Below are 18,165 nucleotides of genomic sequence, written 5' to 3'. Positions count from 1 at the left end.
AATTACACGCAGAGGACTTAACTCCAGGCATTTTCTTAAAGGAGTGGAAGAACCTGATGTTTCGCCTGTCCCAAAGAGGAGGGTTAATTGCAAGGGGCATTGCTACATCAATGAAACGGAGAGAGGGGCTACTATTACAAAATAACATTCTTTTGGCAGCTGTTTATGTAGACCCAATGCATCAGATTCTTCTAGATGATCAACAGCTAACTAAAGGAAAAGCAGCTCTGTTTGAAATAGCAGTAAGGATGAAAGGGTTGCAGAACAGTCAGGAGGAACAAGAAGAATTTGGTCGTCCTGCCACATCTTCACCCTCATCAACTGATGAAGAATTTAATTTTGAAAAATATTTGGATCAAAAGGACCGTGCAAAGCGTTCCCGCATAGAAGAAGAGTCATCCCCATCAAAGAACACAGCCAGTACATTTCAGAAGAATTTTTCATGTGCACTAAAAGAAATTGAGAAATTTGACCGTTCATCAAAAATAACAGTGCAACAAGCGATTCCTCTGTATCCTGACATTGTCAGAGATGTTGCCCGAGCGGTTACTGCTTTGCCACCAACCCAAGTTAGTGTAGAGAGGTTGATCTCTGCTCTCAAAATAATTAGATCAGATTTGAGGGCATCCATGAAGGAGGATCTGACAGAGGCAATACTTTTTCTGAGGACAAAATTTATAGATTTCTTCTTATTAACTGCATAACAGTGTGGGCAGCACGGTGGCACAGTGGTTAGCACAGCAGCCTTGCAGCGCTGGAGTCCTGGGTTCTAATCCCACCTTGGACAACATCTGCAAAGAGTTTGTATGTTCTCTCCGTGTTTGCGTGGGTTTCCTCCGGGCACTCCGGTTTCCTCTCACATTCTAAAGACATACTGATAGGGAATTTAGATTGTGAGCCCCATCAGGGACAGCAATGATAATGTGTGCAAACTGTAAAGCGCTGCTTAATAGGTTAGCGCTATATAAAAAATAGAATTAGTTCTTACCTATTAGTTCTTAGAACCTTCCACGACAGCAGTATCGGAGGATGTCTCCCCGCCCTAATAGGGGACAGGAAACAAAGAGGTTAAATACCCCTCCCCTTCCTGCAACCACCAGTGTTTTTTCTGGACACAGTAGCATGTATAGTTACCATTTAAGTGCAGGAATCATAAATTTATAAAACAGATAGGGAGGGAAATTAGTGCTGTCGTGGAAGGTTCCTAGAAACCGAATTACCGGTAAGAACTAATTCTATTTTCTCCAGTCACCTTCCACGACAGCAGTATCGGAGTGATACCAACCGCTAATTTCTTTAGGGAGGGACAACCACCTGCAGAACACGTCTGCCGAACGTTAGATCCCTGTTGAAGTTGAGCCTGTAGTGCCTGGTGAACGTGTGTATTGACGACCAGGTGGCGGCTCTGCAAATCTGCTCTGCTGATGCGCTTCCCCTTTCTGCCCAGGAGGTTGAGACTGAGCGGGTAGAGTGGGCCTTCAGAGAGGCTGGGGGTGATAGCTTTTGACAGGAGTATGCTAGGCTAATGGCCTGCTTTATCCAATTAGCGATTGTGCTTTTGGCTGCCTTCTTGCCCTTATTACGCCCTGACCACTGGATGAACAGGTTTTGATCCAACCTCCAATCCTCCGTTTGCTGGAGGTAGAACAGGACCACCCTGTGGACGTCCAGGGTGTGAAAGACCTCCTCTTTAGGATTAGAGGGATTGGGACAGAAAGAAGGTAATATGATGTCCTGATTTCTGTGAAAGCTTGAAGCTACCTTAGGCGTAAAGGACGGGTCTAGTTATAATCAGGAATGGTTCCTGAATCGATAAGGCTTGTAACTCCCCTATGCGCCTGGCAGTAGTGAAAGCTACCAGAAAGACCGTTTTGAGGGTTAAGATCTTTAAGCTAGATGCTGAAAGGGGTTCAAAGGGGTCCCCGGTCAGACCTTTTAGAACCAGGTTTAAGTCCCAAGGTGGGGTATGGATCTGGAGTCTCGGACGGATTCTGGTTGCCGATGATATGAATCGTTTCACCCATCGATGACTTGCTAGATCCCGGTCAAAGAAAGCACCAAGAGCTGACACCTGAACCTTTAGGGTACTTGGTGAAAGACCCAGCTCTAAGCCCTTCTGTAGGAATTGAAGAATCTGCGCAATATTTGGGTTGAAAGGATCCGGTCTGTTCGGGGCACATCATGATGAAAATTTCTTCCATATCTTGCCATAAATGGCGTTCGTTATTGGCTTCCTACTTTTCTGTAGGGTTTCGATTACTTCCTGCGAGAGTCCTCTGGCTTCAGTAACCAGGCTGTCAGCTTTAGTTTGTGTAGGTCTGGATGGGTCAGGGGACCCTGTTGAAGAAGGTCGTGTCTCTGTGGTAGCGGAATCAGGCCTTCTAGACACATGCCAGTTAGTGCGCTGAACCAGCTCCTTCCAGGCCATAATGGGGCCACCAAAATCGTTGTGACCCGATCCGTCCGGATCTTCTGCAACGTCCTGGGTAGCAATGGTACTGGTGGAAAAGCATATGCCAGGGTAAACTCCCAGGGGTGGGAGAACGCGTCCAGTCCTAGTGTCCCGTTTGAGGGGGTCAGGGAGAAGAAGGTGTTTGATTTTGTGTTCTGAATGCTGGCAAATAGGTCCACATCGGAAGTTCCCCACCTTTGGACCAGGGCTAGGAATACCTCCTGGTTTAGAGACCATTCCCCTGGATGGAAGTCTCTCCGGCTGAGATAATCCGCCTGGGAATTGTCCAATCCCCTTACATGAACTGCCGAGATTGACATCAGGTGGTTTTCTGCCCAGGAAAAAATCCTTCCAGCAGTCAGCTTCAGGCTCGAGTGTCCTGTGCCCCCTTGGTGTCGGAGATATGCCACGGTGGTCATATTGTCGGACATCACCCGGACATGGTAGCCCTGGATGATGATAGATGCGGCTTTTAGCGCCTCTTCCACCGCTTTCAATTCCCTCAGATTTGAGGAACTGCGTCTCACATCTGGGGCCCACAACCCCTGGAAGTGGAAGCCTTCTATCACGGCGCCCCAACCTCTCTGACTTGCGTCTGTTGTGAGTACTCTGAGAAGAATCTGATCCCAGCTGACTCCTCGGTGTAGATTCTGGGGGTTCAGCCACCATAACAGAGAGGATCTCACATGCGAGGGAAGGGGAATCTTCCTGGTTAAGGCCATCTGATGTCCTCTTGAGTATGCCAGGATGTGTGATTGAAGTATTCTCGTATGGGCTTGTGCCCAGGAGACTCCTTGAATGCAGGATGTCAATGAACCCACGACTGACAGAGTCTTAGAGTCGGGGCTCTTTGATCTCTGAACCTGGAGATCCTGCGGACAAGATCGGTCTGACGGTCCTCGGGTAGAAAGGACATTCTCTTCTCCGAATCCAGAAGGATTCCTAGGAATTTCTTCTGTGGTGAAGGCTGGAGGTCTGATTTCTCCAGGTTCGGGATCCACCCGAGAGATTCTAGAATGTCGAGGACTCTTGTCACATCCTGATTGAGACGTGAAGCGGATGGAGCGATGATAAGAAAATCGTCCAGGTATGGTATGACACAGACCCCCTGTTGACGAATAAAGATTACCGCTTCTGTCATGATCTTGGAGAAGACTCGTGGAGCCGACGAGACTCCGAACGGGAGGACGTTGAATTGGTAATGGCTGACCCGTTTGTTTTGGGAGATCGCGAACCTGAGGAATCTTCTGTGGTCTGGGTGTATTGGCACATGATAGTATGCGTCCCTCAGGTCCAGCGTCGCCATCACCCAGTCCTGACCGATCAGCGGGATTGCTGATCTGATCGATTCCATTTTGAATCTCCGGTATTTTATTACCTGATTTAGAGGTTTCAGGTTGATAATGATGCGATGTTTCCCTGAGGGTTTTTTCACCACGAAGAGGTGGGAATAGTGACCTTCTCCTATTTCCCGATGTGGTACCTGGGAGATCACCTTCGCTCGGAGCAGGTCTAGGATATCCGGCATCAAAATTTCCCGAAGTCCTGGGGATTGTAGGGAAGTGATAGACAGATGATGGGGAGGAGGACTCTCGAACTCCAACCTTAGTCCCTCCCGTATGGTACGTAGGACCCACTGGTTTGTGGTAATCGCCTGCCACTGGGAGAGGAATCCCGAGAGTCGACCCCCGACCGGAGGGCAGTCATTGTTTTTCAGAGGCCTGAGTCGGTTGGGGGACCAGGATGTTTCTGGCTTTTCCTCCCTTGGGGTAACTCCATCGTCCTGATTTGCCCTTACCCCTGTAATTCTGCTGGGGGGTTTGGTCACGGGGGGGACGAAAAAAACGCTTCTTAGGGTTCTTTTGTTCCGGAAGGACCTTCTTCTTATCCGAAGCTTTGTCCAAGATTTCGTCCAGGACTGGCCCAAATACATAATGACCCTGGAAAGGTATACCGCAAAGATTAGACTTTGAGGTAATATCGCCTCCCCAGGATTTAAGCCACAAAGCTCTTCTAGCGGAATTAGTGAGAACCGCTGATTTAGCGGCAACCCGTACTGATTCTGCGGAGGCGTCCACGAGGAATCCGGTTGCCCTTTGGAGCAGAGGAAGAGAATTAAGAATCTCTTCTCTGGGTGTACCCTGCACCAGGTGATTTTCCAATGTACGCAGCCAGAGGAACAGGGATCTGGCTACACATGTTGATGCCACGTTGGACCTCAGTAGGTTAGTTGAAGTCTCCCAGGATTTTCTTAATAAACTCTCAGTTTTGCGATCCATGGGATCTTTTAGCTGGGAGGAATCTTCAAAAGGCAGGGACGTTTTTTTGGTTACCCTTGAAACCTGGACATCAACCTTGGGCATTTCGAAAAGAGAACAGTCAAGGGAAAACGGTTCTTGAGTTCTGATGGCATATTTAACCCTTTCTCTGGAAGGCCCCACTCATGGAGGATGAGGCTTTCTATATTTTCGTGTATGGGGAATCCCTTAACCGTTTTGGGCTTTAACCCCCCGAACATGTCATCCTGTACAGAATGGCCCTCCACCTCCTCCTCCACCCCCATGGTGCCCCTCACCATAGACACTAATTCCTCCAAATCCTCGGAGGAAAAGAGATACTTTTTGTTGTCTGATTTGGGAGCAGAGGTAGAGGCAGAACTCTCATTCTCCCAACGGTCCCCTGAGTCAGAAGTATGCACTTCTCCTGAGTCAGAGTCAGAGACTACAGGGGCTATTTTCCTTTTTTTAGCAGGAGGAGGCTGTGTTGTCGGGGGCTGGGAGAAGGTCGCCATGGAAGATTGAACTTCCTGCCTGATGAGAGTCCTGATGCTTTCCATAAGAGGGCTGTTCAGCACGCAGAACCTCGTCTGTGCATGGCTGGCAGAGCTTCTTTTTATATGTGGAGGGAAGCTTGGACGCACATGCAGCACACTTGCGACTGGGCACCTTCTTAGGGGCAGAAGTCTTGTCTCCCTAAAGGAGAGAGAGAGAAGACGGACTAAGTCGCTTGATTTTAGAAAATGGACAGCAAGGGACATCATCCCACTACTTACGGCAGGGGGGTGAGCGCTGGGCTCTGCAGAAGCAGAGTGAAGGGATTTGTCGCCATCCATATCAGAGATCTGACTATAGAGGGTATAGACAGGAGGTCTTACCTGGAGGCTTCCTTAGCCAGGAATAAATAGGTTACCGAGGCTCCCAGCGAGATTGGTGGTGCTCTTCCCCCTCGTGGTGTCCGTTTGATGAAGGGGGGGGGGGGCAGGGACGCCCCGTCCATGCCGCCACTGCATGTCCCGGCTCAGGACGCTGAACGGCGCGCGCGGGAGCTGCGGCGCAAGGAGCCGGCGAAAAAACCGGAAGTTCGGCTGAACGTCACTTCCGGTGCGCGCGCGCGCCAGCTCCAGCAGCAGCGTGGAGGGAGGAGGAAGCCGGGGAGCTTGAGAAGGACCCCGGAGCACCGCACCACCCTGCTTTGCCTCCCGAAAGAGGCGCGGGTAGGGCGGGCAGGGGTCCCAAGTCGCGTGGAAGGTCACGGAGATGGGAGCAGTCTGGATGGAGGAGGAGAGCGGAGCACCCGACCTCGACTGCCCGGCTAGAAAGTTAACAGTGCTCCCGATCGCCGGCCACGGCAGCACTATCAGAGAACCTCTTCATGCCCCATAGGGGACAGGAAAAACACTGGTGGTTGCAGGAAGGGGAGGGGTATTTAACCTCTTTGTTTCCTGTCCCCTATTAGGGCGGGGAGACATCCTCCGATACTGCTGTCGTGGAAGGTGACTGGAGAAATAAAGATTATTATTATTATTATTATTACATATTTACTTACAAGAGTTTAGAAAAGTTTATAAAAGTTATTTGCTATATTCTAATTGTATTCTAATAAATATAGTTTTTGCTCTAAGTGGTCTGATTACTTATATGATGGTGAGAAACTGAATAAGCACGATGTTAATATTTTACAACAGTAAATTTATTGTTACAAATTGGCCATTTATGAAGGAGTCGGAACCTGATAAAATCCAGGAGTCGGAGTCGCAACTGTGGCTTACCGACTCCACAGCCCTGCACAGACCGGAAGACAGTGTGTGCATGGAGGCCAAATGACCCGGTAGTGTTGTACTGTGGGTCAGTATGGTAATGGCGATACACAATTTTTATACAGCATTTTTTAAACACAAATGAAAACGGCTTCTAAAAAATAATTTGACTTTGTCACTACAATTATTTCCCCCATTTTGGCAGTCAACATATGGGACAACTCTTATATTTGTTCAGACAAATACAGATCCAGCAGTACAAAAAATGCAACTTGTTTTTCGCTTTTGAGATTTATGTTTGTGGAAAAGGTGAATGCTTAACACTGGACTTCAAGTGAGTAAGGCTACGTTCACATTTGCGGTCAGCGCCGCAGCGTCGGGCGCCGCAGCGGCGCCGCATGCGTCATGCGCCCCTATATTTAACATGGGGGCGCATGAACATGCGTTGTGCTGCGTTTTGCGCCGCATGGCCGCAAGCGTTGGACGCAAGAAACGCTTCAAGTTGCATTTTTTTTGCGTCCAACTTTCGGTCAAAAAGGACGCATGCGGCGCAAAACGCAGCGTTTTAGCGTGCGTTTTGCCGCGTTTTTGTTTGCGTTGTGCGCTGCGGCGCCGACGCTGCGGCGCACAACGCAAATGTAAACGTAGCCTAATGCCATGCCAGCCAGGGGGCACCCGCTTTGGCACCTAAACATGGCAGCACATGGGCAGGAAAAGGGGATGATGGTCATTCCCGACAGCAGCATATAAAGTGCTACAGTATAGCACTGCAATAGGAGATAGTTCCAGATGTAGCAGTTGGTCTCTGGTGAGGGCCGCATAGCAATAATGGAGCTCTCCTACCGTAGAAGCACCCATGGTCAATGTCCACAGCAGACTGTCACCTTTTGAACTGCCTGCTCTAAGGCTACGTTCACATTTGCGGTCCTCGCCGCAGCGTCGGGCGCCGCAGCGGCGCCGCATGCGTCATGCGCCCCTATATTTAACATGGGGGCGCATGGACATGCGGCGCACTTGCGTTTTGCGCCGCATGCGTCGCTGCGGCGCCCGCGTCGGGGCGCAGAGGACGCAGCAAGTTGCATTTTTGCTGCGTCCAAATTCAATGAAAAAAACGACGCATGCGGCGCAAAACGCAGCGTTGTGCATGCGTTTTGCTGCGTTTTTATTTGCGTTGTGCGTTGCGGCGCCGACGCTGCGGCGCACAACGCAAATGTGAACGTAGCCTTAGATCATGTTCACACTTGTTGGATTTCCATATCGCAAACTGGATACAATTGCTACATGCTCTGCAGCAGATGGTCAGATTTCTGCAGCTTTCCGTCTAGCATCCCGTGGGCCCCCAACAATACACAGATCACATCGTCAGCACAGGCTTCTCTCCCCTGTAACAGCTGGAGGCCCCTACGGTCAATGTAACAGGCCAAGGGCCAAATGCTGGACACAAGCTTCCTGGATTGTATGGCAGGGCACATAACTCACTCTGAACACTCACTTAAAGGGGTTGTCTGGCCATCTAGTACTGCGGACTTACCAGCTGCATAGGTCATCGAGGTCAGATCAGTGCTGATCAGCAGCACCATGGATGTCCACAGCACAGCTCTATGAGATGTGCACCTCAGCTCCTGAGAAGCTGCTTTCATTGCAGTGTCAGGTTATAAGCCTTTCAGATCATGACATACAACAGTCTCATGGCAATAAATGGAGTCCGATAATAAAAGGGAAGACATGGCAGTGTACACTGAATAATGTTCAGCAGCAGTCTGCAAGTAGTATTGCTAATGATGATATAAAGTAATAAATACAAATAGTATCAGATAAATCTATAAACTCAGGACAACACAAATAAAAAATAAAAGGGTGATTAAAGGGGTTGTACAATTCCCTTCTAATGATTAGCTCCTATTGGGGGTAAAGGAGCCTATTTGCAGCTGGATTTTCTATGGGGCTACCATGGGAAGGACGTGTCACCAGATCACTGAGCAGCGCTGCTCCCCTGTAACCATGGGAAGGACGTGTCACCAGAGCACTGAGCAGCGCTGCTCCCCTGTAACCATGGGAAGGACGTGTCACCAGAGCACTGAGCTGCGCTGCTCCCCTGTAACCATGGGAAGGACGTGTCACCAGAGCACTGAGCAGCGCTGCTCCCCTGTAACCATGGGAAGGACGTGTCACCAGAGCACTGAGCAGCGCTGCTCCCCTATAACCATGGGAAGGACGTGTCACCAGAGCACTGAGCAGCGCTGCTCCCCTGTAACCATGGGAAGGACGTGTCACCAGAGCACTGAGCAGCGCTGCTCCCCTATAACCATGGGAAGGACGTGTCACCAGAGCACTGAGCTGCGCTGCTCCCCTGTAACCATGGGAAGGACGTGTCACCAGAGCACTGAGCAGCGCTGCTCCCCTGTAACCATGGGAAGGACGTGTCACCAGAGCACTGAGCAGCGCTGCTCCCCTATAACCATGGGAAGGACGTGTCACCAGAGCACTGAGCAGCGCTGCTCCCCTGTAACCATGGGAAGGACGTGTCACCAGAGCACTGAGCAGCGCTGCTCCCCTGTAACCATGGGAAGGACGTGTCACCAGAGCACTGAGCAGCGCTGCTCCCCTATAACCATGGGAAGGACGTGTCACCAGAGCACTGAGCAGCGCTGCTCCCCTGTAACCATGGGAAGGACGTGTCACCAGAGCACTGAGCAGCGCTGCTCCCCTGTAACCATGGGAAGGACGTGTCACCAGAGCACTGAGCAGCGTTACTCGGGGTGGGATACTCACACTGAGACTGGTCTGGGGGGGAGCTCAGATCTCCGGCGTCATACGATCTCCACTCAGACCGGTGCTTCTTGTGTTTCTTTCCCATGGTTCAGCAGTACAGGACAGGTAAGAAGATAATACCCTGCACACCGAGTGAAGAGGAAGAAAGTACACATACAGAGCCTCACCCTCAACCACTGCCAGTGTCAACTAAGGACGCCGACAAAATGGCGGCAGAGGAAGGCAGAGTTAGTTTATCAACGTCTGACGTAAGACGCGCGCTCACTTCCGGTCCCAGACAAAGGTTGGTATGGTAAGCGCGGGCATTGTAGTGGTGAGGAGATGTGCGCTGTTCTGCGGCTCTCATATGTCACTGCGGAGGGATGCATGTGGGTTGTGTGAGAACCGCAGCCGACATGGCGGCATTTGTGTTCTGTGGGGCCGCAGCTGTGAGGAGCGCGTTTAGATCGCACGCACTTTCCGTCCTGCAGCCTCGGCAGGAATTGTGAGCAGTACAAGCAGCGTCCAGATGTTCCAGCATAGTGGAGGGGATTTTATGAAATCCCGTCTCCACTATGCGTGGAAACCCGCACGCGGCGGCCCTGCGGCTCCGGACATGCTGCGCGTCTTTTCAGATCGCAGCATGTCCGTATACCTTGCGGGGACGCAGCGTCCCCGCAAGGCATATCACAGGGCGCTTATGGGAGAGAGCGATCATCCCGGATGTGAAGAGTTAACACATCCGGCATGATCGCGTCCCAGAAAGGGGGCGGGGCTTAGCGCCGAGCGGCTTCGCCGCTGCGGCAATACCGCCGGCCATCCTGATAGTGGAAACATACCCTTAGGGTATGTTTGGCTACGTTCACATTTGCGTTGTGCGCCGCAGCGCACAACGCAAACAAAAACGCACGCTAAAACGCTGCGTTTTGCGCCGCATGCGTCCTTTTTGGCCGAAAGTTGGACGCAAAAAAAATGCAACTTGAAGCGTTTCTTGCGTCCAACGCTTGCGGCCATGCGGCGCAAAACGCAGCACAACGCATGTCCATGCGCCCCCATGTTAGGCTACGTTCAGATTTGCGGCTAGCGCCGCAGCGTCAGGCGCCGCAGCGGCGCCGCATGCATCATGCGCCCCTATATTTAACATGGGGGCGCATGGACATGCGGTGCACTTGCTTTTTGCGCCGCATGCGTCCCTGCGGCGCCCGCGTCGGGGCGCGGAGGACGCAGCAAGTTGCATTTTTGCTGCGTCCAAATTCAATGGAAAAAAGGACGCATGCGGCGCAAAAAGCAGCGTTGTGCATGTGTTCACATTTGCGCTGTGCGTTGCGGCGGCGACGCTGCGGCGCACACCGCAAATGTGAACGTAGCCTTAAATATAGGGGCGCATGACGCATGCGGCGCCCGACGCTGCGGCGCTGACCGCAAATGTGAACGTAGCCAAATTCCACGTTCAGGAAACGCTGCTTGTTTGACGCTGCGCAGCGCTGCAGCGTCAAACAAGCAGCGTCCAGATGTTCCTGCATAGTGGAGGGGATTTGATGAAGACAAAAAGAGAAATGATCCAGCTGGAGGTGGAGGCAGTTCAAACTTTGTGAGACTTTATTAGACAACTAAACCGATAAATAGTTCTTCAAAATGAAAAATCTTTACATAGCAAACACCTGGCACACCAGTGAGGAGGATCAAATGCGTTTCAACTATGAAGTCTTACTCATGATCATGAGTAAGGGTATGGCTCCACGGTCCGGAGGGGTGGCGGTATCGCCGCAGCGGCGAAGCCCCGCCCCCTTCCTGGGACGCGATCATGCCGGATGTGTTAACTCTTCACATCCGGGATGATCGCTCGCTCCCATAGGGCCCTGTGATATGCCTTGCGGGGACGCTGCGTCCCCGCAAGGTGTACAGACATGCTGCGATCTGAAAAGACGCGCAGCATGTCCGGAGTCGCAGGGCCGCCGCGTGCGGGTTTCCACGCATGGTGGAGACGGGATTTCATAAAATCCCCTCCACTATGCAGGAACATCTGGACGCTGCTTGTTTGACGCTGCAGCGCTGCGCAGCATCAAACAAGCAGCGTTTCCTGAACGTGGAAACATACCCTAAGACTTCATAGTTGAAACGCGTTTGATCCTCCTCACTGGTGTGCCAGGTGTTTGCTATGTAAAGATTTTTCATTTTGAAGAACTATTTATCGGTTTAGTTGTCTAATAAAGTCTCACAAAGTTTGAACTGCCTCCACCTCCAGCTGGATCATTTCTCTTTTTGTCTTCATTTGCTGTGGGCGCTCACCCTGAACCGTGCTGGGCGTTGGCAGGTCTGGGGATTTCGTCCAAGACCGGTAAGCTGACTATATTCCTTTTTTCTTTTGGGATTTGATGAAATCCTGTCTCCACTATGCGTGGAAACCCGCACGCGGCGGCCCTGCGACTCCGGACATGCTGCGCGTCTTTTCAGATCGCAGCATGTCTGTACACCTTGCGGGGACGCAGCGTCCCCGCAAGGCATATCACAGGGCGCTATGGGAGAGAGCGATCATCCCGGATGTGAAGAGTTAACACATCCGGCATGATCGCGTCCCAGAAAGGGGGCGGGGCTTAGCGCCGAGCGGCTTTGCCGCTGCGGCGATACCGCCGGCCATCCTGAACGTGGAGATTAGGCTCAAGTTCACATTTCTGTATATGTGCACAGCGTATCATTTGCATACGCGAACGCATGTCTATGCAGCGTTTTGTTTATCTGCATCAGCTTGTGCATGCGTTTGTAAGGCTACGTTCACATTTGCGTTGTGCGCCGCAGCGTCGGCGCCGCAGCGCACAACGCAAACAAAAACGCAGCAAAACGCATGCACAACGCTGCGTTTTGCGCCGCATGCGTCGTTTTTTTCATTGAATTTGGACGCAGCAAAAATGCAACTTGCTGCGTCCTCTGCGCCCCGACGCGGGCGCCGCAGCGACGCATGCGGCGCAAAACGCAAGTGCGCCGCATGTCCATGCGCCCCCATGTTAAATATAGGGGCGCATGACGCATGCGGCGCCCGACGCTGCGGCGCTGGCCGCAAATGTGAACGTAGCCTTACCTGCGTTTGTTTTTTTTATGCATATGTGTTCGATATTTCCAGGAGGACGTGTGTCAAAACAGTCCCTGGACATGTGCCGTCCGAGTTACGCAAGGGCACCGAACGCATGCGTTCCTATGTTTCCACGTTCAGGAAACGCTGCGGTTTTGACGCAGCGTTGAGCAGCATGCATAAAAAAACGCAGCGTCCATATGTTACAGCATAGTGGAGGGGATTTCATGAAATCCTGTCTCCACTATGCAGTAAAAGACGCATGCGGCACCCCCGAGAAAACACACATGCGGCGTGTCTTTTAACCCCTTCATGACCCAGCCTATTGTGACCTTAATGACCTGGCCGTTTTTTGAAATTCTGACCAGTGTCCCTTTTATGAGGTAATAACTCAGGAACGCTTCAACGGATCCTAGCAGTTCTGAGATTGTTTTTTCGTGACATATTGGGCTTCATGTTAGTGGTAAATTTAGGTCGATAATTTCTGAGTTTATTTGTGAAAAAACAGAAATTTGGCAAAAATGTAGAAAATTTCGCAATTTTCACATTTTTAATTTTTATTCTGTTAAACCAGAGAGTTATGTGACACAAAATAGTTAATAAATAACATTTCCCACATGTCTACTTTACATCAGTACAATTTTGGAAACTAATTTTTTTTTTTGCTAGGAAGTTATAAGGGTTAAAATTTGACCAGTGATTTCTCATTTTTACAACAAAATTTACAAAACCATTTTTTTTAGGGACCACCTCACATTTGAAGTCAGTTTGAGGGTTCTATATGGCTGAAAATACCCAAAAGTGACACCATTCTAAAAACTGCACCCCTCAAGGTGCTCAAAACCACATTAAAGAAGTTTATTAACACTTCAGGTGTTTCTCAGCAGCAGAAGCAACATGGAAGGAAAAAATTAACTTTTTAGTCACAAAAATGATCTTTTAGCAAAAATTTTTTTATTTTCCCAAGGGTAAAAGGAGAAACTGGACCACGAATGTTGTTGTCCAATTTGTCCTGAGTACGCTGACACCTCATATGTGGGGGTAAACCACTGTTTGGGCGCACGGCAGGGCTCAGAAGGGAAGGAGCGCCATTTGCCACTTTTTGAATGAAAAATTGGCTCCAATTTTTAGCAGACACCATGTCGCGTTTGGAGAGCCCCCGTGTGCCTAAACATTGGAGCTCCCCCACAAGTGACCCCATTTTGGAAACTAGACCCCCCAAGGAACTTATCTAGAAGCATAGTGAGCACTTTAAACCCTCAGGTGCTTCACAAATTGATCCGTAAAAATGAAAAAGTACTTTTTTTTCACACAGTTTCTTTTAGCCTCAATTTTTTCATTTTCACATGGGCAGCAGGATAAAATGGATCCTAAAATTTGTTGGGCAATTTCTCCTGAGTACGCCGATACCTCATATGTGGGGGTAAACTACTGTTTGGGTGCACGGGAAGGCGCGCCATGTGACTTTTTGAATGGAAAATTAGCTCCAATCGTTAGCGGACACCATGTCGCATTTGGAGAGCCCCTTTGTGCCTAAACATTGGAGCTCCCCTACAAGTGACCCCATTTTGGAAACTAGACCCCCCCAAGGAACTTATATAGATGCATAGTGAGCACTTTAAACCCGGAAGAAGAAATCAGCTGGGTAATAATCCAAACAAAAATAAAACAGTAGCTATAGCAATTGGATATAGTTAAAACATAACCTTTAATTGATTACCATAAAAATTGACTACAGAAACACACCAAAAAACAAATGAATGGACTGTGCCCCCAAAAAACCACACAGAACAGGAGGACTGATACACATAAACACATAAATGTTTAAAAATTGACTGTACCTTGGTTTTTAGATAATGTATCCAACCGTGGCACAAGAAAAAGGGACCCTGAGAGGCGGGGTTATGCTATATATACATACATCTCAAACTCTCAATTTTTAAAGGATATAAGCCCCCTAAATTTCTTGGGGTCCGTTATTCCTCCAATGTATTAGACACTAAAGTATGTTAGCATGAATCAACTGTTCTTAGATATACCAGTGCAGACACATCCCTATACGTTTTTTTATAACCCAATGGTGACAGTCAAAGAATATAAGCAGCGCTTCACTGCGGCATCAGAATAGACAATGGCGCATAATATCCCAAATCACATGCATCAAGGAACCCCTGCTTCCTCATTTACTTATGAGCGTTCCAGCTATGATTAATATAGGATTTAAGATGAATTCATATTAAAAGTGCTGTACAACAATAAGGCACTAATAAATAAAGTGTGTGCCTGCAAAATATACCCCACTAATGTGGGTGGATCTCACCAGCATATCAGGAGTATATTCTGTCTTTATGCTCCATATGATGAGATGTTAGTGAAGCCGCGGCGATGGACAGCGTCTCCCGACGCGTTGAATCCTACCGGAATCATCAGGGGAGTAACAGGGTCTTAGTAAGCTGCCTTACCGGTCTCCCCCGTTCCGGAATTCGCATCTCGGCTTCACGAAAATGGCCGCCGCGATAGCCATCTGCGCACGCGCGGATGCCCGCGGCCATTTTCCTGAAGCCGCGGCCAGTAGAGCGCCGATTCTGCGGCCAAAGCAAGATGGCCGCGCCCACCGACCACCAATGGAATAACGGACATCGCTGTTGTTTTCACACCCCTGGCAGAGGATTCGGGACCTTGGGCATGCGCACACCACTACGCCACCAACGGAACACTACGCAAGATCTGGGGGAGGACACCACACCCTTTTGACCTGACCAGCCTGATTGACAGGCGAAAACGACTACTTCGGTAACGTATTTCGGCAGCATAGGTGGGGAATCGGGGTCCACAAAATACACTATTGTAATGCACAGCTCAGGCCCTATTTAACAGTATTTTTATCTCATACCGAAAAAACGGGGTGACAGGTTCCCTTTAACTAATTAACCCCTTTCTGACATCGGACGTACTATCCCGTCGAGGTGGGGTGGGCCCGTAAGGCCACCGACGGGATAGTACGTCCAGCGCGATCGGCCGCGTTCACGGGGGGAGCGCAGCCGGGTGTCAGCTGACTATCGCAGCTGACATCCGGCACTATGTGCCAGGAGCGGTCACGGACCGCCCCCGGCACATTAACCCCTGGCACACTGCGATCAAACATGATCGCAGTGTTCCTGCGGTATAGGGAAGCATCGCGCAGGGAGGGGGCTCCCTGCGGGCTTCTCTGAGACCCCCGGAGCAACGCGATGTAATCGCGTTGCTCCGAGGGTCTCTTACCTCCTCCTCCCTGCAGCAGGCCCGGATCCAAGATGGTCGCGGCATCCGGGTCCTGCAGGGAGGTGGCTTCACTGCGCCTGCTCAGAGCAGGTGCCGGGAAGCCTCCAGGAGCTGTGCACGTCAGATCTCCGATCTGACACAGTGCACAGCAAAGTGTCAGATCGGCGATCTCACACTATAACATCATGCCCCCCCTGGGTCAATGTTATAGTGTAAAAGAATATGCAAATTGCCTCTTCTGAGAAAAAGAGGACTTAACTCTATAGCGCCACCTGTTGGAAGTAGCGATCCTACAAGTCACAATCAGCCCTCTAATGAGTCGTGCAATATGACTTAAGATAAAAGCCAAATCAGTATCTCAATTCGCAGACACGGTGTTTCGGGCTGTTGGCCCTCGTCAGTGCGAAGCATGAGAACTGATTTGGGTAGGTGAGAGGCTCTGGACTGGGGTCTAAGGGGTATCGTTTCTCCTTATGGAGAGTGACATACCATCTCTGGCTTGTCAAGGTAAGGAGGCTTATTTGCCGTACAATGCTCCTCTGGGAAATTAAATATGCAAATTGCCTCTTCTGAGAAAAAGAGGACTTAACTCTATAGCGCCACCTGTTGGAAGTAGCGATCCTACAAGTCACAATCAACCCTCTAACGAGTGGTGCAATATGACTTAGATACTGATTTGGCTTTTATCCTAAGTCATATTGCACGACTTTTTTCAAAATTTTCGCCAAATTTCCATTTTTTTCACAAATAAACGCAGGTAATATCAAATTAATTTCATCACTATCATGAAGTACAATATGTCACGAGAAAACAGTGTCAGAATCACCGGGATCCGTTGAAGCGTTCCAGAGTTATAACCTCATAGAGGGACAGTGGTCAGAATTGTAAAAATTGGCCCGGTCATTAATGTGCAAACCACCCTTGGGGGTAAAGGGGTTAAATGCCGCTGTCAAACTCTGGCAGCGGCATTTAACAAGCTCTTCTGGCCATCCGGCTGGAAATGCGTGCATCTGTGACCGCCATCATGTGATCGGGGGTCATCGGCACGTCGACATGACAACCAGGGGTCTCCTTGAGACCTCTATGGTTGTTGATACCGGTTTGCTAAGAGCACCACCCTGTGGTTGGCGCTCAGCAATGCTATAATTCTACTACTTAGGCCGAGATCACACACAGCGAGATACGGCTGAGTCTCGCATGTTAAAACCAAGCTCTGGCACCGGCACTTCAGAGTGGAGCGTGCGGGCGCACAGCAATACATGGAGCTGCACGCTCCGCTCCAGAGTGCCGGTGCCAGAGCTTGGTTTTAACCTGCGAGACTCGGCCGTATCTCGCTGTAGTGTGACTCTGGCCATAGAGGCGATCTGAGCATGGCCTCTATGTAGCAGAGCCAATCAAGTTGTGCCAGCTTCTAGCCTCCCAGGCTATTGAAGCATGGCAAAAGTAAGATAAAAATATGAAAAAAATATATAAAAGTTCAAATCGCCCCCCTTTCGCCCCATTGAAAATAAAACCCTGAAAAGTCTCTTGAGACATCCTGGTATATTCCGGGAATTTGTCCAGGTTGGCATTAAAGAAGTTGTCCACTACAATAACCTTTTTTTTTTTTTTTCCATAAATCTTGCTATTATGGGCCACTGAAAACATCCATTGTCTTTATTTTAGCAATATTACCTTTTATCATGCTGTAGCAGCACATTTTCAGTGCTGGATTCAGCTCTCATGAGGTTAATCGACAACTTCCTTTCTCCTGAGTTATTGTGCTCTAAGGCCATGTGCACACGTTAAGTATTTTTCGCGGTTTTTTCGCGTTTTTTCGCTATAAAAACGTGATAAAAACGCAAAAAAAACGCTTACATATGCCTCCCATTATTTTAAGAGTATTCCGCATTTTTTGTGCAAATGTAGCCTTTTTTTCCGCGAAAAAATCGCATTGCGGAAAAAAAAGCAACATGTTCATTAAAATGCGGAATTGCAGGGGATTCCGCACACCTAGGGGTCCATTGATCTGCTTACTTCCCGCACGGGGCTGTGCCCACCATGCGGGAAGTAAGCAGATTATGTGCGGTTGGTACCCAGGGTGGAGGAGAGGAGACTCTCCTCCACGCACTGGGCACCATATAATTGGTAAAAAAAATAAGAATTAAAATAAAAAATAGTCCAATACTCACCCTCGATGTCTTCCCGCCTCCACTGCACGCTGTCGCTTCGGTTCCTGTAGCTGATGTGCGGTGAAGGACCTTGCCGATGACGTCACTGTCCTGTGATTGGTCGTGAGCGGTCATGTGACCGCTCACGTGACCGTGACGTCACGGAAGGTCCTGCGCGCACAGACCAGCTATAGGAAGAGGAACGGACGCCGGTGAGGAGATGTCTGGGTGAGTATAAGCATTTTTTTATTTTTTTTATTTTTTTTAAACATTCTATCTTTTACTATAGATGCTGCATAAGCTGCATCTATAGTAAAAAGTTGGTCACACTTGTCAAACAGTATGTTTGACAAGTGTGACCAACCTGTCAGTCAGTTTTCCAAGCGATGCTACAGATCGCTTGGAAAACTTTAGCATTCTGCAAGCTAATTACGCTTGCAGAATGCTA

At 49.5% G+C, this 18,165-nt stretch overlaps 2 protein-coding genes across 14 annotated transcripts in view; one reads left to right on the top strand and one right to left on the bottom strand.

Annotated features, from left to right (window-relative positions):
* BRD9 (bromodomain containing 9) overlaps window positions 1–9,493 on the bottom strand; it is a 301,749-nt gene extending 292,256 nt beyond the window's left edge. For all 10 annotated transcript variants that reach the window (XM_077269514.1, XM_077269516.1, XM_077269517.1 and 7 more), the window contains exon 1: window positions 9,261–9,493. In XM_077269514.1, the coding sequence (XP_077125629.1) occupies window positions 9,261–9,345 (85 nt within the window). In that variant the 5' untranslated portion in view covers window positions 9,346–9,493. The remainder of the gene's footprint in view (window positions 1–9,260) is intronic.
* TRIP13 (thyroid hormone receptor interactor 13) overlaps window positions 9,422–18,165 on the top strand; it is a 191,653-nt gene continuing 182,909 nt past the window's right edge. For 2 of the 4 annotated variants that reach the window (XR_013216910.1, XM_077269527.1), the window contains exon 1: window positions 9,422–9,543. Coding sequence is in view for 2 of the 4 variants with exons in the window: in XM_077269527.1 (XP_077125642.1) it covers window positions 9,467–9,543 (77 nt within the window). In the remaining 2 variants the exon portion in view is untranslated. Of the gene's footprint in view, window positions 9,553–18,165 lie in introns of all 4 variants that reach the window. The other 2 variants (XM_077269524.1, XM_077269525.1) reach the window with 2 other exon arrangements.

The sequence above is a fragment of the Ranitomeya variabilis genome, chromosome 6 (assembly GCF_051348905.1).
Source record: "Ranitomeya variabilis isolate aRanVar5 chromosome 6, aRanVar5.hap1, whole genome shotgun sequence".
In the NCBI taxonomy this organism is placed as follows: domain Eukaryota; kingdom Metazoa; phylum Chordata; class Amphibia; order Anura; family Dendrobatidae; genus Ranitomeya; species Ranitomeya variabilis.
This window is presented reverse-complemented; position numbering and strand designations above follow the sequence as displayed.